This window comes from Carcharhinus amblyrhynchos, chromosome 33 (assembly GCF_965287045.1).
Source record: "Carcharhinus amblyrhynchos chromosome 33, sCarAmb.v2.hapA, whole genome shotgun sequence".
Lineage (NCBI taxonomy): Eukaryota > Metazoa > Chordata > Chondrichthyes > Carcharhiniformes > Carcharhinidae > Carcharhinus > Carcharhinus amblyrhynchos.
In genome coordinates this window covers 16,276,379-16,291,600 of record NC_137356.1, presented here as the reverse complement: position 1 = coordinate 16,291,600, position 15,222 = coordinate 16,276,379, and the positions used below count along the sequence as shown (strand labels likewise).

The 15,222-nt window shown below is 49.9% G+C and overlaps 1 protein-coding gene across 1 annotated transcript; it reads left to right on the top strand.

The window, feature by feature from the left end:
- Window positions 1-8,235: 8,235 nt before the first annotated feature.
- On the top strand, window positions 8,236-12,395 carry trappc5 (trafficking protein particle complex subunit 5). The gene is made up of 2 exons (XM_080216671.1): window positions 8,236-8,325; window positions 10,034-12,395. The coding sequence occupies exon 2, from the start codon at window positions 10,041-10,043 to the stop codon at window positions 10,605-10,607; it is 567 nt and encodes a 188-aa protein (XP_080072797.1). The 5' UTR covers window positions 8,236-8,325; window positions 10,034-10,040; the 3' UTR covers window positions 10,608-12,395.
- Window positions 12,396-15,222: the final 2,827 nt, after the last annotated feature.

Genomic DNA, 15,222 nt, shown 5'->3' with positions numbered 1-15,222 from the left:
GGGCTCTGGCTTCACCAGGTTGACCCCTCATTTTTAGGTATGCCTGGTGCCCTCCTACACTCTCCGTTGAGCAAGGGTTGATCCCCTGGCTTGGTGGTAATGGTCGAGTGGGGGATACATCAGGCCATGAGGTTACAGATTGTGATTTGGTACAATCCTGCTGTTGCTAGTGGTCCGTCAAGCAACCCATCGCGCAAACTACAAAGGATCGTGTTTCCATCACGCAAACCAGCCTCCCATCCATTGACTCTGTCTACACTTCCCGCTGTCTCGGAAAAGCAGCCAGCATAATCAAGGACCCCACGCACCCCGGACATTCTCTCTTCCACCTTCTTCCGTTGGGAAAAAGATACAAAAGTCTGAGGACACGCACCAGCCGACTCAAGAACAGCTTCTTCCCTGCAGACTTTTGAATGGACCTACCTCACACTAAGTTGATCTTTCTCTACACCCTAGCTATGGCTGTAACATTATATTCTGCACTGTCTCTTTTCCTTCTCTGTGAATGGTATGCTCTGTCTGTGTAGCATGCGAGAAACAATACTACACTCCCCTGATGAAGGAGCTGTGTTCCGAAAGCTCGTGATTCCAAATAAACCCGATTGGACTTTAACCTGGTGTTATGAAACTTCTTACTGTGCCCACCACAGTCCAACGCTGGCATCAGTGTTAATGTAAGTCTACTTGTGACACTAATAAATAAGTAGATATTCTCAGACCATTAGCAGTGACAGAGGGTTGGATTGGTGGTTGAAGGAAGAGAGGGTTGATGCAGAGTGAAAGTACAGTTCCTGTGAAGCATAAACACCTGCACACACTGGTGAGGCAAAATCAGTGAGACAACCTAGGCTAGCGTTCCCATTCAGCTCCTGTACATTGGTCAGGTCAATAGGAATGGCTACAGCCAGCGAGAGGGCCATGTGAGTGACCCCTCCTTCACCTCAGTGGGTCATGAGATTGAAATCGGACTTGTTCATAAGAAATAGGAGCAGGAGTAGGCCAACTAGCCCTTCAAGCCTGCCCCGCCATTCAATAAGATCATGGCTGGTCTGATCGTGGATCAGTTCCACTTTCCCGCTTTCTCCCCATAACCCTTAATTCCCCTGTCTATCAGAAACCTATCTACCCGTGGCTTAAATATATTCAGCGAGGTAGCCTCCACCACTTCAATGGGCAGAGAATTCCAGAGATTCACCACCCTTTGAGTGAAGAAGTTCCTCCAGTTAGCCAGGTTCCTGAAGTTAGCCAGGTTCGCTAACCATGAATAAGATTCAATTTAATACACGTGGAATATTTCATAGCGAGTTACAGAAAATGCTTCATCAATCATACATTAACCCTGCTCGTGGACAATGGTCCACAAATGTCTCGTGGGGCCTGCACTCAGGATCCAGATGGGTCGCAAGTGACCCCTGGACTGCAGTTGCCCTCCACTGGACTAAAGGCTCTGTTTTCATATTGTAATTCTGTATCATTCTCCCTTGAGTGTAGGTTATGGGGCAGCAGTGAGGGGGAGCTTGAGACACTGGGATTAAGGAATAGGGGAGTGGGGGTAAAGGCCCAGAGGAAATTTAACCAAGAGTTTGAAACTTGGAAAGGGTTTTGAGAGAGGCTTTAGGAAAAGATCAGCTTTGGCCAGGGAGTGAATCACATCATTTTAAAATAATCCTTGAGAGGGAGGACAGCCGTCAGGGGAAAACCTTTCCAATAAGAGTGTGCTCGAAGCATGTTTTTGGAGGCTATGGAGAGAGAGGTTGGGTCGGTGGACAGAGGGACCTGGTGAGTAGGTGGCCTTGAGGGATTTATTCATTCCCCGGGTGTCCCTGGCTGGGCCAGCAATTATTGGCCATCTCTAATTCCCTTTGAGAAGGGGGTAGGGTGCTGCCTTCATCACCTGCTGCAGTCCATGTGGTGTAGGTACAACCATAGTGCTGTTAGGCATATGTGCGGCTGAGTAGGTGCGATTAAGGGCTCTGTGTGAGTGGGTGAGATTGAGTGAGTTAGTAGGATGGAGGGGTAGAGCGAGTGGGTGGGTTTAGAGTCATAGAGGTTTAGAGCATGGAAACGGGCCCTTCAGCCCAACTTGTCCATGCTGTCCTTTTTTTTAAACCATTAAGCTAGACCTAATTGCCTGTGTTTGGCCCATATCCCTCTATATCCACCTTACCCATGTAACTATCTAAATGTTTTTCAAAAGACAAAATTGTACCCGCCTCTACCACTACCTCTGGCAGCTTGTTCCAGACACTCACCACCCTCTGTGTGAAAAAAATTGCCCCTCTGGACCCTTTTGTATCTCTCCACTCTCACATTAAACCTATGCCCTCTAGTTTTAGGCTCCCCTCCCTTTGGGAAAAGATATTGACTATCTAGCTAATTTATCTTGAGGGACTGAGCGAGCGACGAGGATTGAGGGACAGAGTGGGTGAGTGGGATGGAGGGACTGGCTGAGTGGCAGGGATTGAGGGACAGAGTGAGGAAGGATTGAGTGAGTGGGTGGGAGAATACACCAAATACTAATGAGTTAAGTTGGTCTTCCCGTTCCTGCAATGTGCCCATCTCCACGGTGGCTCAGGACTGGCAGCAGTTGCCACAATTCTCTTTTAGCCAGACTGAGTGGGTGCAGCTTCATTCCGCTTGCACTTTTGAGGGAGAGGCAATAATCTGTCTGTCTGTCTGCTGGAGGCTATTCCCAGCTTCACCCTTCAGGGCACAGTGAACAGTAAAGGCAAAGTGTCACCCTCTGCTGGCAGCCTTGGAAAAAGACTGCACCAAAATTGGGAATATTTTGATGAGGGGTCTGTTTAGAATTACACCTCTGACTGTCAAAAGAGGGGCTCACCCTGCCCCTCCCCTCATATTCAGTTAGCAATGAGTATAATTTCAGCAATAGAGGCCATTCAGCCCCTCGAGACAATTGGTTAGGTCATGGTGTGTTGTGATTTTATTTTGCTTTCTGTAATAAAGTATGTTTTTTCCAGTCAGGCTTAGAAACCATAAAACCATAGAAAATTACAGCTCAGAAACAGGCCTTTTGGCCCTTCTTGTCTGTGCCGAACCATTTTTCTGCCTAGTCCCACTGACCTGCACTTGGACCATATCCCTCCACACCCCTCTCATCCATGAACTCATCCAAGTTTTTCTTAAATGTTAAAAGTGACCCTGCATTTATCCAGCAGCTCATTCCACACTCCCACCGCTCTCTGTGTGAAGAATCCCCCCCTAATATTCCCTTTAAACTTTTCTCCTTTCACCCTTAACCCATGCCCTCTGGTTTTTTTTCTCCCCTAGCCTCAGTGGAAAAAAGTCTGCTTGCATTCACTCTATCTATACCCATCTCACCTTATACACCTCTATCAAATCTCCCCTCATTCTTCTACGCTCCAGGGAATAAAGTCCTAACCTATTCAATCTCTTTCTGTAACTCAGCTTCTCAAGTCCCAGCAACATCCTTGTGAGCCTTCTCTGCACTCTTTCAACCTTGTTTCCCTCCTTCCTGTAACTAGGTGACCAAAACTGTACACAATACTCTAAATTCGGCCTCACCATTGCCTTATATAACCTTACCATAACACTCCAACTTTTATACTCGATACTCTGATTTGGTCTTCCTGAGTCATTCCAGGGAGGAAGTTCTAGGATTTAAGGTTGAATCCTTAGGAGTATTGATGGGCAGAGGGACCTGGGCGTACATGTCCACCGATCACTGACAGTGGCAATGCAGGTGGTTAAGGTGGTTAAGGAGGCATACGGCATATTTGCCTTCATCAACCAGGGCATTGAGTATAAAAATTGGCAGGTCATGCTGCATCTGTACAGAACCTTGATTAGGGTTGATTTAGAATATAGTGTACAATTCTGGTCACCACACTACCAGAAGGATGTGGATGCTTTGGAGAGGGTCCAGAAGAGGTTTACCAGGATGTTGCCTGGTCTGGAGGATATTAGCTACAAGGAGAGGTTGGATAAACTCGGTTTGTTCTCACCGGAGATTGAGGGGGTGACCTGATAGAGGTTTATAAGATTATGAACGGCACGGACAGAGTGGATAGTCAGATGCTCTTTTCTAAGGTAGAAAAGTCAAGTACTCAGGGACATAGGTTTAAGATGCGTGGGGAAAAGTTTAGAGATGTGAGAGGCAAGTTTTTTACATAGACGGTGGTGAATGTCTGGAACGCGCTGCCTGGGGAGGGGGTGGGAACAGATACGATAGCGGCATTTAAGGGGCAATGAGACAAATACATGAAAAGGATGGGAATGGAAGGATTGGGACTCTGTAAGTACATATGGTTTTAGTTAAGGCAGGCATCCTGATCAGGGTTGGAGGGCCGAAGGGCCTGTTCCTGTTCTCTGTCCTTTAATTTTTGACGAGACAGTGAAGAAACTACAGTTTCAAGTTGGAACAATGAGTGACTTGGTCAGTTGGTGGTGTTCCCCATGCATCTGCTGCCCTTGTCCTCCTAGATGGTACAGGTTGTGGTTTGAACGTTGCTATTGCTTGATGTGTTCCTACAGTGCCTCTTGTAGATGGCACTCACTGCTTGTCGATGATACACACAGTGTATCGGAGATAGAGGGTGTGAATGTTTAAATTGGATGCTGACCTTGTGGGGCTGCTTTTTCTTGGATTGCATCAAGCTTCTTGAGTGTTGTTGGAGCTGCATTCACCCAGGCAAGTCGAGAGAGTATTCCATCACACTCCTGTGTTTTCATTTAACCATAGAAATCATTACCATAGAATACTACAGTGCAGGAAAAGGCCCTTTGGCCCATCGAGTCTACACCGACCACAATCCCACCCAGGCTCTATCCCCATATCCTTACATATTTTACCCACTAATCCCTCTAACCTACGTATCTCAGGACACTAAGGGGCATGGCCAATCCACCTAACCCACACATCTTTGGACTGTGGGAGGAAACCCATGCAGACATGGGGAGAATGTGCAAACTCCACACAGACAGTGACCTGAGCCAGGAATCGAACCCAGGTCCCTGGAGCTGTGAAGCAGCAGTGCTAACCACTGTGCCACCTGTTTTGTAGATGGTGGACAGGCTTTGGGGTGTCAGGAGGTGAGTTACCACAGCGTTCCGAGCCTCTGATCTGCTCTTGTAGCCAGTATGGACACAGCGGTGCAATTCAATTATTGATCAATGTTAATCTCCACCATAGGAGAGAGAGAGAGAGAAAAACAGAGTTAACATTTTGAGTCCATATAATGGGCAGCACAATGGTTGGTACTGCTGCCAGGACCTGGGTTTGATTCCCAGTTTGAGTCACTGCCTGTGTGGAATCTGCACATTCTCCCCGTGTCTGCGTGGGTTTCCTCTGGGTGCTCCAGTTTCCTCCCACAGTCCAAAGATGTGTGGGTTAGGTAGATTGGCCATGCTAAATTGCCCCTTAGAGTCAGGGGAACTAGCTAGGGTAAATGCATGGGGATAGGGGCTGCGTGGGATTGTGATCGGCACAGGCTCGATGGGCCGAATGGCCTCCTTCTGCCCTGTAGGGATTCTACGATTCTAACTCTTGTACAGAACTGGAGAGAGGTAGAAATGTGAATTATAAAATTGGAAAGAGGGTGGGGTAGAATGAGAGGGATTGGGGTAAGGAGAGATTGACAAAGGGAGTGTAAATGTCAGAATTAAAAGGACGGAAGGCACTAATTGTAGAATAAAATTAAGATAGCAGAAGATGAAGTCATATAGGATGGAGGTAAGCTGAAAGATGGATATAAAACTGGCTTGGGCATAGAGAGCAGAGAAGGGTACTTTTCTAACTGGAAGCCTGAGCAGTGTTCCACAAGGAGCAATGCTGGGGACTCTGTTGTTTATAACATATGTAAATGATTTGGAGGAAAATGTAGGTGGTCCGGTTAGTAAATTTGCAGATGGTGCAAAAACTGGGGGTGTAGCAGACACTGAGGAGGATTGTCAGGGGGTACACAGAACATAGAACCCTACAGTGCAGAACCAGGCCCTTCGGCCCATCGAGTCTGCACCGAACACAATCCCACCAAGGCCCCATCCCCACACATTTACCCACTAATCCCTCTAGTCTACACATCTCAGGACACTAAGGGGCAATTTTAGCATGGCCAATCAACCTATCAATCAATCTTTGGACTGTGGGAGGAAACAGGAGCACCCAGAGGAAACCCATGCAGACACGTGGAGAATGTGCAAACTCCACACAGACAGTGACCCGAGCTGGGAATCGAACCCAGGTTCCTGGAGCTGTGAAGCAGCAGTGCTAACCACTGTGCCACCCAAGTGGGATATAAATCGGCTGGAGACCTGGACTGAAAGATTGTCCATCTAGAAGGACAAGGGTAGCAGAAACATGGGCACACCATCACCTGCAAGTTCACCTCCAAACCACTCACCATCCTGACTTGGAAGTATATTGGCCGTTCCTTCGCAGTCGCTGGGTCAAAATCCTGAAATTCCGTCCCTGAAGGCATTGTGTCAATGCACAGAACATGGACATCTGCGACTCAAGAAGACAGCTCACCACCACCTTGTCAAGGGGCAACTAGGGATGGGCAATAAATGCTGGCCCAGCCAGCGATGCCCATGCCCTGTGAATGAATTTTTAAAAATTGGATGTGGATTTACCCACAAACAGCTGCCCCTAGTCTACATTCCCTAGCCCCTGCCTAATACTGCCGTAGTTAGTATTCCCCCAGTTTGAGTACTTTCACTCTGGGACCATTCCTATCATTTTAGACAAATATCTTGAATCTTATAGAATTGTGATCACTCTTTCCAAAATGGAGCCCCCACTGAGACATTAATCACCTGTCCAGACACGGTTCCCAGAACCATGTCGAAGATAGACCCTTCCTGAGCTGGATTACTACTCTCATTGGTGGCACAGTGGTTAGCATTGCTATCTCACAGTGCCAGGTACCCAGGTTCAATCCCCAGTTTGGATGATTGGCTGCGTGTAGTTTGCACATTCTCCCCATGTCTGCTTGGGTTTCCTCCGGGGGCTCTGGTTTCCTCCCACAGTCCGAAAGACGTGCTGGTAAGGGTGCATTGACTGTGCTAAATTCTCCCTCAGTGTACCCGAACAGGTGCCTGGGGGATTTTCATAGTAACATCATTGCAGTGTTAATGTAAGTCTATTTGTGACACTAATAAGTAAAGTTTAAAACCTCTCATAGTTTTGAAGAATTCCATCAAGCGTGTCGATCTGTTTCTCTGGCCTCCGCTCCAAATATTCCCCTGTGGAGTTTAAGGTTGAGGCTTATTGATTAGTATCACAAGTAAGGCTCACATTAACACTGCAACGAAGTTACTCTGAAACTCCCCCAGTCGCCACGCTCCGATGCCTGTTCGGGTACACTGAGGGAGAATTTAGCATGGCCAATGCACCCTAACCAGCACATCTTTTGGACTGTGGGAAGAAATCAGAGCACCTGGAGGAAACCCCTGCAGACACAGGGAGAATGTGCAGACTCTGCACAGACAGTGACCCAAGGAATAGGGAGGGAAGGGGGATAGGGGAGATGGAGGGGGGGGAAGGGGGATAGGGGAGATGGAGGGGGGGAAGGGGGATAGGGGAGATGGGGGGGGGATAGGGGAGATGGAGGGGGGGAAGGGGATAGGGAGATGGAGGGGGGGGAAGGGGATAGGGGAGATGGGGGGGGATAGGGGAGATGGAGGGGGGGGAAGGGGGATAGGGGAGATGGGGGGGAAGGGGGATAGGGGAGATGGAGGGGGGGAAGGGGGATAGGGGAGCTGGAGGGGGGGGAAGGGGGATAGGGGAGATGGAGGGGGGGGAAGGGGGAGATGGAGGGGGGGAAGGGGGATAGGGGAGCTGGAGGGGGGGAAGGGGGATAGGGGAGATGGGGGGGGAAGGGGGATAGGGAGATGGAGGGGGGGAAGGGGGATAGGGGAGCTGGAGGGGGGAAGGGGGATAGGGGAGATGGAGGGGGGGGAAGGGGGAGATGGAGGGGGGGAAGGGGATAGGGGAGATGGAGGGGGGAACAGGGACAGGGGAGATGGGGGGATGTGAGGCAGCAGTGCTAGCTACTGTGGAGTTGAGTAGAGTTTGGGAGCTTTGACCGGGTTCAGTGTCAGGTTTGGTCAGTGTGGAAGCAGGGTTCAGATCCCACACTGATGGCAATGTGCACAGATTCAGCACCAATCCTGGAGACTCCTCCCACTGGCTGCACCCATGTGATCTGGACATCCAATCAGGAGAGTCCTCCAGAGCAGTGGGCGCGGCCACTGACCCGGAAGTGAATGTTTCCGGAAATAAACAGCTTTGGAGAGAATGTGAGAGAGGAAAATTCCCAGAGAACCGAGAGAGAGAGAGAGGTATATATATACATATATATACACACAGACATGGGGGAGAAACGGACAGAGAGAAATAAACAGAAATAGGGGGAGAAGTGGAGGGGAGGGGATAGTGAGGGAATGGAATGGAGGATGGAGGGGGGAATAGGATTGCCCCTATCCCCTCCATTCCCCCCTCCATTCCCCCCACTCCATCCACCCCTCTATCCCCACCTTCTATTCCCCCCCCTCCCCACATCCCCCTGGTGGGGGGTGGGGGATGGAGGGGGAATGTGGGGGGTGGGGATGGAGGGGGAATGTGGGGGGGAACAGAGGGGGAATGTGGGGGTGGGGCAGAGCGGGCTTGTGGTGGGAGAACAGAGGAGGAATGTTGGCGGGGGGACACACAGATGGGACGTGGGGGGGACGGATGGGATGGAGAGGGGACGTGTGGAGGGGGGGTGACGGAGAGGGGATGTGTTGGGGGGGTGACGGAGAGGGGACGTGTGGGGGGGGGTGACGGAGAGGGGACGTGTGGGGGGGGGGTGACGGAGAGGGGACGTGTGGGGGGGGTGACGGAGAGGGGACGTGTGGGGGGGGTGACGGAGAGGGGACGTGTGGGGGGGGGTGACGGAGAGGGGACGTGTGGGGGGGGTGACGGAGAGGGGACGTGTGGGGGGGGTGACGGAGAGGGGATGTGTGGGGGGGGAGGGGAGACATGGGGGGTGGAGGGGGGATGAGGGGTGGTGTGGATGGGGGGGTGGATGGGGGGGTGGAGGGGGGGCGGTGTGGACGGGGGGGTGGAGGGGGGCGGTGTGGACGGGGGGGGTGGAGGGGGGGCGGTGTGGACGGGGGGGTGGAGGGGGTGTGGTGTGGACGGGGGGGTGGAGGGGGGGGGCGGTGTGGACGGGGGTGAGGTGGGGGGTGGAGAGGGGGCGGTGTGGACGGGGGGATGGAGAGGGGGCGGTGTGGACGGGGGGATGGAGAGGGGGCGGTGTGGACGGGGGTGAGGTGGGGGGGGTGGAGAGGGGGCGGTGTGGGGGGAGGACGTGGATGGGGTGGGGGGAATGGAGGTGGGGGGGGGGAACGAGGGTGGGGGGGGGAAATGGGGGTGGGGGGAAGGAGAGAGGAATGGGGCGAGGGAGGAGGAGGGGGGAGAGAGAAATAGAGGGGCCTGATGCAGGAAAGGGGCAGATATGGGGAGTAGAGATAAATAGAAAGTTGGGGTGGGGTCCACGGAAAGAACGGTAAATAGTTATTGAGGGAGCACTGAAGAGTGAAGAGTTAGCGAGTACTGACTGAGGGCACTCTTTTTTAGTTTAATAATAACCTTTCTAATATCCTGTTTTGAAATTACCAGGTACTACTGATGTCTGTAACTTCCGACTAACAAGTCACATCTGTGACCATGAAGCTTGTTTATAACAAAAATCATTTCTGCTTAACACCGCATTTACAAATATAGCTAACTTTCAAAGTTAAACCCAGACTTCCAAGCTGATGTGGCCAAATTAGTTCAAGTTAGCTTCAAAACGTAGCATAATTAGGCAGAAATACAGTAAAATGAAGCCTTTTAATGGGAATAAACCATACAGAGGATCCCACAAGGGCTATGGGGATGGAGAGGGGCATTGGGACTAACCAGCTTGCTCTGCAGAGATGGGCTGAATGGCCTCCTGCACGGTAATGATTCCCAAATGATCGAATGCAGTAACTGGGATTGTTCTTTTTATTGGTGTTTCCGAAGGTTTGCCATGGACACGCGTTTCACCAGGGGCAAGTCTCCCATCCTGGAGCGCTCGATAACTCGCCCCAAGACCGAGGTCAGCCTCAGCGCTTTTGCTCTGCTCTTCTCGGAGATTGTGCAGTACTGCCAGAACCGGGTGTACTCGGTGTCCGAGCTCCAGAACAAGCTCTCGGAGCTGGGCCAGCAGGTGGGCGTGCGTATCCTGGACGTGCTGGTGATGCGCGAGAAGAACGGCAAGCGCGAGACCAAGGTCATCAACGTGCTGCTCTTCATTAAGGTCAACGTGTGGAAGGCCCTGTTCGGCAAGGAGGCCGACAAGCTGGAGCAGGCCAACGACGACGACAAGACCTACTACATCATCGAGAAGGAGCCCCTCATCAACGCCTACATCTCGGTGCCCAAGGAGAACAGCACACTCAACTGTGCCTCCTTCACTGCGGGCATTGTAGAGGCCATTCTCTCCTACAGCGGCTTCCCTGCCAAGGTGACTGCTCACTGGCACAAGGGCACCACTCTCATGATCAAGTTTGATGAGTCCGTCATTGTGCGCGATAAGGCTCTGGATGGACGCTAAGATGTCCCACCTGCGTCACTCTGGCAAGCACAAAACTGCATCCTCCTCCCTTCTCCTTTTCTCGTTGATTCCATCTCTCCCTGTCCCCCTGAAAGACCTAAAACCAGTGACTGCAGCGTTGAGCTGATCTTATTTCTGTCCCCCTACACCTCCCCATTTGACCATTCCAACTGAACTAGTTTCGACCCTCCATTCCAACTGCGTGAGCTTTGCTTGGGATTGATCTCACTTCCCTTCCTGTAGCAACATCCCCGTGTTTCTGGAACTTGCTCCACGTAACCGCAGATCCTCCCAATGTCAGCTGCTCATTTGCACCATCCAGAGTTGTATTGTGGGCACCGCGGTGGCACAGTGGGTTAGCACTGCCACCTCACAGCACCAGGGACCTGGGTTCGATTCCCAGCACAGGTCACTGCCTGTGCGGAGACTGCACGTCCTCCCCATGTCTGCGTGGGTTTCCTCCCACAGTCGGAAAGACGTGCGGGTTGGGTTGATTGGCTACGTGAAATTGACCCTTAATGTCAGAGGGGTTAGCAGGGTAAATACGTAGGGGTTACAGCCTGGGTAGGATTGTGGAAGGTGCAGATTCGATGGGCCGAATCTGCACTGTAGGGATTCTATTTTATGAAAATGACCATAGCACGATTGCTGAAGTCCAGTTGACCCTCACGCTGCCAGCAGTCTCTTCAATCCATAATTTCTGATCAGTTTACACCCAGCTGCCAGTCAACAGACCCAGAATTTCCCATCGTTCAGTGTTAAATCATCGAGATGCAGCACCATACCGGGGAAAGGAGAAAATATTCTCTCTACACAAAGGACAGCTTTGGGACGGTGTAGAGGGAGCTTTACTCTGTATCTAACCCCGTGCTGTACCTGTCCTGGGAGTGTTTGATGGGGACAGTGAAGAAGGAGCTTTACTCTGTATCTAACCCCATGCTGTACCTGTCCTGGGAGTGTTTGATGGGGGACAGTGTAGAGGGAGCTTTATTCTGTATCTAACACTGTGCTGTACCTGTTCTGAGAATATTTGTTGGGGCCAGTGTAGAGGGAGCTTTATTCTGTATCTAACCCTGTGCTTTACCTGTCCTGGGAGTGTTTGATGGGGGACAGTGTAGAGGGAGCTTTATTCTGTATCTAACACCGTGCTGTACCTGTTCTGAGAATATTTGTTGGGGCCAGTGTAGAGGGAGCTTTATTCTGTATCTAACCCCGTGCTGTACCTGTGCTGGGAGTGTTTGATGGGATCAGTGTAGAGGGAGCTTTACTCTGTATCTAACCCCGTGCTGTACCTGTCCTGAGAGTGTTTGATGGGGACAGTGTAGAGGGAGCTTTACTCTGTATCTAACCCTGTGCTGTACCTGTGCTGGGAGTGTTTGATGGGATCAGTGTAGAGGGAGCTTTACTCTGTATCTAACCCCGTGCTGTCCCTGTCCTGGGAGTGTTTGATGGGGGACAGTGTAGAGGGAGCTTTACTCTGTATCTAACCCCGTGCTGTACCTGCCCTGGGAGTGTTAACTGGTTCTGGGTGCCTGATATATCCTCATTTAACCACAGAATCTACAGACAATAGTTTTTAACTGTTAGGCTGTTGTATGCCCTTGTTGGGGTCAGTTATTTTTGCAAGTGTCTGTTGCAATGGTTCTGTTCTCCTATCTGTGTGAAGTCACATCTGTTTACTTGAAGCCATTTTCAGCAGAACTGGACTAGGAGTAATTGTGTGTAATATTCCAATAAAATTGTTACAAAAATAAATAGAGAATAAAATGCTTCATAATTGGTAATTAATGATGGATGTTGCTAGTCTGTAAGTACCAATTTTTCCTGTTGTGGACAGAAAGACCTCGACTGCAACACAGTGCAAAGATCATCGACTTACAGTCAGTACGAGACCATTCAGCCCTTCAGTCACCAGATGAACTACTTGTAGTTTCCTTTCTGTTCAGGTGATGGCCTAGTGCTATTATCACTAGACTATTAATCCAGAAACTCAGCTGATATTCTGGTATAAAGTGGAACTGAGCAGCGACAGATCAGCCATGATCTTATTGAATGGCGGGGCAGGCTCGAAGGGCTGGATGGCCTACTCCTGCTCCTATTTCTTATGTTCTTATGACTCGGGTTCGAATCCTGTCACAGCAGATGGTGGAATTTGAATTCAATAAAAAAAATCTGGAATTAAGAATCCACTGATGACCGTGACACCATTGTTGGGAAAACCCATCTGGTTCACTAATGTCCTTTAGGGAAGGAAATCTGCCGTCCTTACCCAGTCTGGCCTACACATGGCTCCAGAGCCGCAGCAATGTGGTTGACTCTCAACTACCCTCAGGCAACTAGGGATGGGCAATAAATGCTGGCCCAGCCAGTGACACCCATGTCTTGAATTAATAAAGAGGATAATTTCTGCTCAAATGTCTTTCCCTCTAGGCCTGCGCCTGCCTCTGAACATTACAAACATTTATTAGTGTCACAAGTAGGGTTACTGCAATGAAGTTATTGTGAAAATCCCCTTAGTCGCCACACTCTGGCGCCTGTTCGGGTACACTGAGGGAGAATTTAGCTTGACCAATTCACCCTAACCAGCATGTCTTTCGGACTGTGGGAGGAAATTGGAGCAGCTGGAGGAAACCCATGCAGACATGGGGAGAATGTGCAGACTCCACACAGACCGTGACGCAAACTTGGGTCACCTGGCCATGTGTGTGTGTCATTCTGGTTAATGGTTTAATCACAGGGATGCTGGTTGTTCTCTGGTGTGAATGGAAAGTTGTGATAGACAGTTCAATTCTAAGGGGACTCACCTCTCTATCCACAGTAATATATTTTCCAGTTGGATTCATAACTGATTTTCTTTTGTACCTTAGGAGTATTTTGTTTTCAAAAATATCCAGCCTCGGGTCACTGTCTGTGTGGAGTCTGCACGTTCTCCCTGTGTCTGCGTGGGTTTCCTCTGGGTGCTCCGCTTTCCTCCCACAGTCTAAAGATGTGCGGGTTAGGTTGATTGGCCATGCTAAATTGCCCTAATGTCCAAAGATGTATAGGCTAGGTTGATTGGCCATGTTAAATGGATCCTAGCGTTAAGGGCTAGCAGGGTAAATGTGTGGGGTTACGGGGAAAGGGCCTGGGTGGGATTGTGGTCAGTGCAGACTGGATGGGCCAAATGGCCTCCTTATGCACTGTGGGGATTCTGTGAACATTACAAACATTTGAAAATGGCCATCACACTGCAATAATATTCCGGTTATCTACACGCACGTTTCACTCTGGGGTGCTTCAGTACAATCAAAAACATGTTACAGGCGTTTCCAAGTGGTTGTTATAAATGGTACAAAGTACAATTTCAGTTGTCTATGTAGATCAAGTTGAATTCCGAGGTGCTTCCAAAAAATTGGCAGCACAATGGTTAGCACCGCTGCCTCACAGCACCAGGGACCCAGATTCGATTCCCGTCTTAGGTCACTGCCTGTGCTGAGTCTACATGGTCCCCCCCCGCGTCTGTGTGGGTTTTCTCCCAGAGTCTAAAGATGTGCGGGGTAGGTGGATTGGCTAAAATTGCTCCTTAGTGTCAGGGGACTAGCTCGGGGTGATGGGGATAGGGCCTGGTGGGATTGTAGACAGTGCACACTCGATGGGCCGAATGGTCTCCCTCTGTAGTGCATATTCTATGATTCTAATCGTGATAGATGTAATATTCATTGTGTGTACGTTATTCGATGTGAGTCACACGGCTCGGTAGGCTGTGCTGCCCTGACTGAAATCAGTGCAGGCTAGCTGCGACAAGTTTCGGCCTGTTCATTAGCAGCCACGTGACAGTCTAATCTCTCTCTGAATGCAGGAAACTGATTCCAAAGGAAAGTACTTCGAATAAGCAAAACCTGCATAGTTTTTCCCTCTCTTTGCTCATCATTGCATTCGGATAAGTTTGTGGTTAGTTGGATCAAATTCTAGCCCAGCAGAAGCAAAGCAGGAATCCCAATCCCAATCCCATGAAACTCTACGTCTTGCTTTCTCAGGGTGAACCCACCTTTGATTAACCTCCAAAATCCTGGAGCCCAGCATCATGCATTTGCGTAGTACCTTTTTAATGACATTATGGCACAGCTGAAGGCCATTGACCTGTGGAGCCATCACCGAGCAAACCTATCGGTCTAATTTGCCAGTTGTCCTGCCAGTTCACTTTCACAAGTGCTGCCCGTCCTATCTTGGAGTCCAGGATGTGGAGATGCCGGCGTCGGACTGGGGTGGGCACAGTAAGAAGTCTCACAACACCAAGAGGTTTATCTGGTAGCACCAGCTTTCGGCACACTGGCCCTTCATCAGTGATCATTCATCATCTCTGGTCCCACTATCAAATAAACTGGTTGGACTTTAACCTGGTGTTGTGAGACTTCTTACTGTTCCCACCCTCCTAGGCAGAAAGTTACAAATCATTATAACTCATTATGCAAATCAAAAAAAGCTTGTGATTCTTTACAAAAACACACTTTACTTGTAAAATATCTGGAAAAAGATCTCAAAACGGTCGTCATACACAGTGGAATAATGTTCAGGTTATCTACATATACCATGTTTCACTTTGAGGTGTTTTGATACAGTCAAAGAAATGTGACAG